The sequence below is a fragment of the Juglans regia genome, chromosome 1 (genome assembly GCF_001411555.2).
Source record: "Juglans regia cultivar Chandler chromosome 1, Walnut 2.0, whole genome shotgun sequence".
In the NCBI taxonomy this organism is placed as follows: Eukaryota; Viridiplantae; Streptophyta; class Magnoliopsida; order Fagales; family Juglandaceae; genus Juglans; species Juglans regia.
This window is the reverse complement of record NC_049901.1, coordinates 23,711,697-23,717,696: the sequence shown is the minus strand read 5'-3', so window position 1 is coordinate 23,717,696 and position 6,000 is coordinate 23,711,697. Positions and strand designations below refer to the sequence as shown.

At 37.5% G+C, this 6,000-nt stretch overlaps 1 protein-coding gene across 1 annotated transcript; it reads right to left on the bottom strand.

The window, feature by feature from the left end:
- Positions 1 to 3,279: 3,279 nt before the first annotated feature.
- Positions 3,280 to 4,134, bottom strand: LOC108996703. The gene is made up of 3 exons (XM_018972724.1): positions 3,679 to 4,134; positions 3,525 to 3,587; positions 3,280 to 3,456 (listed from the first exon to the last, which is right to left on the bottom strand). Exons 1-3 carry the CDS (start codon positions 4,132 to 4,134, stop codon positions 3,280 to 3,282), a joined length of 696 nt encoding a protein of 231 aa, XP_018828269.1.
- Between the last annotated feature and the right edge of the window lie 1,866 nt (positions 4,135 to 6,000).

Below are 6,000 nucleotides of genomic sequence, written 5' to 3'. Positions count from 1 at the left end.
CTATTTGGCTGCCGAGAAAGTGCCGAGCTCACTTTCACTGTTATGCGTTTTGGTTTTGGAGTTTTGTCACTCGGATTCAATTTATGATTTTGGGGTTTTTAGAGGAAACCGCTTCATCAATTTTATTATTGCGTTGGCATTGATTTGTCTGTATTATTTTGGCTCTCTTCGTTGTTTGGCTGTCGAGAAACATCATGGAAAAAAGCCTACTATTTGATTTGCAATTTTTCTCTGTAGTCACTCTCGAGATTGAGGTTTTGGGCTTTGTTGAGGAAACCAATTGAAGTGGTCGATGACATGCGTTGCTATTGATTTCTCTGTATTACTTTGGCTCTCTCGAGTTGTTTGGCTGCCGAGAAAGTAATGGGAAATTAGTTTCTGATTTTTTTTAATGATTTTGTTTCTCTGCTGTGTTGACTGTTGGCTGTGTTGATTGTTGAAATGCCAAGAATTTCAAGAAAAAATTCACACAGATTTTAGGGGTTTTTGGTTTTGAAAAAAATTTGGTGGAGTTTATGGTTATGGAATGTGTGGGGTTTTTGGTTTTGAGGAGAATTTGGTGGAGTTTTTGGTTATGGAATGTATAGGGTTTTTGGTATTGAGGAGAATTTGGTGGAGTTTTTGGTTATGGAATTTGTGGGGTTATTGGTTTTGAGACCATTTTGGTGGAGTTTGAAATCACTATGGAATGTGATTTATCATTGTTTGTGGTTATCCATTCATTAATTTGTTGTTTTGTTGGGTCCTTTGCAGTGTTTCATATCTCTCGGGGAAGAGGGCTGTTATTAGGCTGTGATGATGGTGTTATAGTGATGCGGTTAATTCACAAGTGTTAATAGGACCCTATCGATATGGTGGGATAATCCTCACCCGGATTGTCATATTGCAGTTTCTGATACTTTCCAGAAAAGGCAATGGACGTTCGGGTGAGGTTTTGCAGCCATTAGATGTGAATGGCTCCTTACTTACGCATGCTGTCAATATTTCTACCATTCTGAGCCCCATTTATTTATAAATTCGATATGAAGGAACCTGATGAGAATGCTCTTATTTAGTATTATTGTGATTTGCATTATTGTTTGGTTGTTGTTTTGTGTGAATATCTGAATTGGTCAGTTCTGTTCGATTGCTTTTTTGCTGTGTCATTGTTTGAGAAAGTTATGTTGTGATAAAAAAATTATATGTAAATTAAATACCCTCGGCTATGATGATGACAAAGCCTGGTGGGGGATACAGGAAATTTATGGTCATTTCCGAAATTGCTAGGTAACCCGGACGGCCAACAAGTAGTGGCAACCGGTTGTTGCAGCCATAAAAGAAAGGGTGGCCAAATTTCGTAGATGTCACCATTTGGTTCCTGAGTCGGCTCTTGGAAAAATCCCAAACTTCATACTTAAGTGTCTAACATTTCAATGCATTTTTAGAGATGGATTCACAAGACCCTGGACATATGTATTTCACCAACCTCCTGAGTGAAGATCCTCAACTAGACCCCACATACAGTGGGCAAAGTGGAAACTCTCCTATGACTGTTGATGACTCTCCACTCCTACCCTATAACGATCTTATCGGCGTTAGGAAATCAGTCAGGGGTGCGAACTTCACTCCCGAGGACGACAAGTTACTTGTCTCCATATGGCTTAATTGTAGCCTTGATGCCGTCTAGGGAACAGACCGAAAACACTCTCAACTTTGAAAATTTTTTTTTGAATACTTCCAGCAATTTAAAGAAACTACAAATGACCGGACTATCAAGTCTTTAATACATCGGTAGTCGGTTATTCAAAAGGCCACAAACAAATTTTGTGCGAAACTAGCACAAGTTGAAGGGTTGAATCAAAGTGGCATGACTGAGCAAGACAAGGTAGAATATCCATACTCTTACTTGTTTTATGAATATTTAATTTTTTTATACATTGGTTTAACATAAAATTTTTTGTTTACATGCAAGTTTGATAAGGCGAAGGTTATGTACGCATCGCTAGAGAAATCCTCCTTCCAGTTCGAGCATTGTTGGCACCTGTTAAAGGACCAACCTAGATGGATTTGGCATTCCACAAATCCAGATCCAAAGCGAAGGAAGACGATGTCCCCGTCCCAGACCCTGACTCGATGTTCGAGCGCTACAGTGGATTCAGTTTTTGATCTAGAGGCGGATGATGTGGTAGATAATGAAGTGGTCAAATTGGACCGACCAATGGGAAGGAAAGCTGAGAAAGGAAAACGAAAGGCCCAAGCCTCGTCAGCACAGGAGATTGTTGGGCTCAGCAAGCTGAAGTATACGCTTTTGGAGGAGTCACGTGTTCAGGAGAAAGAGTATTTTCGTCTCAAGGCCGATAAAATGAAGTATGACAAGGAGAAAGAGCTAAATTTCATCCATCTCGAGGATGAAAGACTGAGGTTGGAGGCCAAGAAGATGGAAAATGAAAAGGAAAAAGAGTTAAATAAAATCTGTCAAGAGGACGAAAGACTGAGGTTGGAGGTGGAGAAAGTAGAGCTTGCTAAGAAGGAAGCGGATCAGTACATTATGATGATGGACATGAGTGCCATGACAGGAATGCAACGGTTATATTTCGAGCAACTGCAGGGGGATATCATGGCGAGACGCAATGATGCAGGACATTTGGATTGATTTTTTTTTTTTTATGTAAAAAGTTTATTTATTTATTCATTTTTTGTTTCAGACAATGATGGATATCAATTTATTTATTGATATTTTGAAACAAGGAAATTACCTATTACAATTTCATAAACTATTACAGACTACCTCAAATATAATCACTACTAACATTAAAAAAATACGAATTAAAACATAGAAATCAAATATAGTCACTATCACATGAAGGAAATATCAATCAATTATTCGACATGTCTATTGTTGGGAATATTTTTTCCACTGATGTTCAATTAAATCTGTTTGGAGCTGATAATGTGCCGATGTGTCTCTAATATTATGATGACGTTGGATGAAATCTGTAAGCTCAGTTGTATGATTGTGTGAGAATTGGGGGACTTCATCATCAAGTTGATCATACTCAATGTTCGATTCCTCACTATCATCACGCTCATCTTCAATGATCATATTATGTAGAATAACACATGCCTTCATTATATTTGTTAGTTCCTTGACTTTGAACATTCGGGAAGGTCCACGAATGATTGCAAATCATTGTTGAAGTACCCCAAATGCACGCTCAACATCTTTTCTTGCGGATTCTTGCGCTTTCACAAATTTTTTTTTCTTATTCCTTGTGGTGATGGAATTGTCTTGACAAAAGTTCACCACTTGGGATAAATACCATCTGCAAGGTAATACCCCATCTCGTAGTGGTTGCCATTGATTGTGTAATTGATTGGAGGAGCACGCCCTTGGGCAAGTTCGGTGAAAATAGAAGATTTCTCTAGCACATTAATGTCGTTATGTGAATCGGGCATACCAAAAAATACATGCCATATCTAGAGATCATATGAAGCAACTGCTTCTAAAATAATAGTTGGTTCACGAATGTGGCCGGAGTACATACCTTTCCAAGCTGCAGGACAAATTTTCCACTTCCAATGCATGCAGTCAATGCTTCCCAGCATTCCTGGGAATCCCCGTTGTTCACCAACCGCAAGCAATCGAACAATATCATTGGCATTTGGACATCGCAAATATTCATCTGAAAAAATACTTACTATTGTCTCAGAGAATTTTTTAAGGCTCTCCATTGCGGTGCTTTCACCAAGACGTATGTGCTCATCCATAAAATCTCCAGTAACTCCATATGCTAGCATTCTAAGTGCTACGGTTATCTTTTGCATAGAAGATAAACAGAGTATTCCGGCATTATCTCTTCTCTGGATGAAGTACGGCTCATAAGACTCAACCTCATTTAGAATACGGAGAAATAGGGGGCGGCTCATTCGAAATCTCATTCGAAATAGATTCGAGGGATATACTGGATTTTTTGCGAAATAATCGCGAAATAGGCTCTCATGCCCTTGAATATGATCACGCCGAATAAACTTACGGCGTTGGCGATTGGCACTATGCCTCGATGACTGTCCATCGGCCTCGTCATTAAGAACAACATCCAACTCATCTTCAGAGGATAAGTATGTGAGTAATTTGAGAAAGAAGGTACGAGCCATTTGATAAAGGGAGTGAGATATCATTGGAGACTGTTGAATTTCAGTTCTTTAGATGAAATGAAACTCGAGTTTGTGAGAATGTGAATGTAAGCAAAATCCGTATTTACAGAGGAAAAAATTACCGTTACATATAGGACAAAAAATGTTACCGTTTGAGAGAAGACAAAAAAAGTTACCGTTTGATAAAAGATAAAAAAAATATTACCATTGGAGGCAGGACTTCAAGATGTTACCATTTGAGGTAGGGGTTCAAAATGTTACCGTTAAAAAATGCACATATTAAAAAATATTACTATTTTTATAATACGGATTTCGGTTTGAAAAATAATACTGTATTTGGTAGTCAAAATCGTATACATATTTAGTAAAATGTTAAATTTGAAAAGAAGGAAGATAATAAGACAAAATAGTTAGTAGTTAAGATTGTAAATGGAAGTGAGAGAAAAAAATGATAAAGAAATAATAGAATAATATTATTTAATAGAATAGAGATGGGGATGAGGAATGAGATGTAGAAGGTTTTTGAAAGATGAGTAAAATTTAGAGAAAAGTTTTAGGGAATGTACTTTTTAGTTAAATTATAGGGAATTTTATGAGGAACTTGATGGGGATGCTCTTATGGTGATTATAGGATATTGATATATATATTTTATGCCTAAAAGTAGTAATTGATCAGCGTTGATCAGATCGGGCAGAAAATTAAGGAGGCAAAGAAATCTAGGAAATGAAACTTGAGTTGATGTTTTTTCGTTTTACAACTATTGCAAAAAATCCAATGGGGGCCTCCAGAATCGCAAATAAACCTGAAAAAGAGGACAAGGGGATAAGGGTTTTATCTCCTGGCTTATTTGGTCCTATTGTGGTGACCCGAGTTTGACCCATTATGGATTTTGTCGGATTTTCTAGCTCCTCTCTACAAATCTCATTTTTAAAAAGCCTGAATCTGATTTAATAATTACTTTAGTAATTAGTTTACTGATCATCCTGTGATCATAATATATAGAGTTCATCTTCTGACGCTCCATATATATATATATATAATAAGTTGGGATAGTTGTGAACAGTGAATTTGTCGTCCTCCGTGTATAGTCCGTGTTTGGCATGTTGTGTATTTTCTATCCTTTTGTTTTCTTTTGTGTCTGTTTAAATGAGGGCATTTTGGTGTTTTAGTGCAGGTGCGTTAGAGGGTCGGCTGATGGTCAACTTTATCTTCTTCTTCTCCTTTTTTTTTTTTCTCTTTCAGTCTCTTCTTGAGTCAAATGTGGGGTCGGCTGAATTTAGTCTTTTCTTTTTTACCTTTCTATCTTCTCTTTCATTTTTCTGCATATTCTCTTTCGTCTTCTCTCTCCAAAACCAAACTCATTTCCTTCTCCGTCTCTTCATCTTCTCTCTTCTCTTTGTCTTCATATCTACAACTTCAGGTTTGTTTTCTGCAACATTATTGTTTTTCATGTCGTTCAAGCTGGTTTGAGGATTGTAGTTTTTTTTTTCATATTTTTTTTTCCTTTAAATGATTTGATTTCTTTGTTTGTGAAAAACATAGATGGGTTTCTTTTTGGTTTGTATGTTGTGATATATGGGTTTCTACTAGGGTTTCTCTAAATTTTCCATTTTTACTTCAGGTCCAGACCTCTCTCTCATTTTTCTTGCTAATGATCTGTATGCATGTATGCGTCTCTGCCGCCTCTGAAACTCTACAGGTGGTGCTTTCAAAACGGTGCGTGTTGCTGAAACCCAAACCATCGAAGCTTTGAGACCCAACCCCAACGCTTCTCTTTCCCCCTGTTTCCATCATCTCGACCACAACTTCTGCAATTTTCAGCACCACCACTAGCTACTCCCCCTTCGTGTTGTAGTAATGGCTCC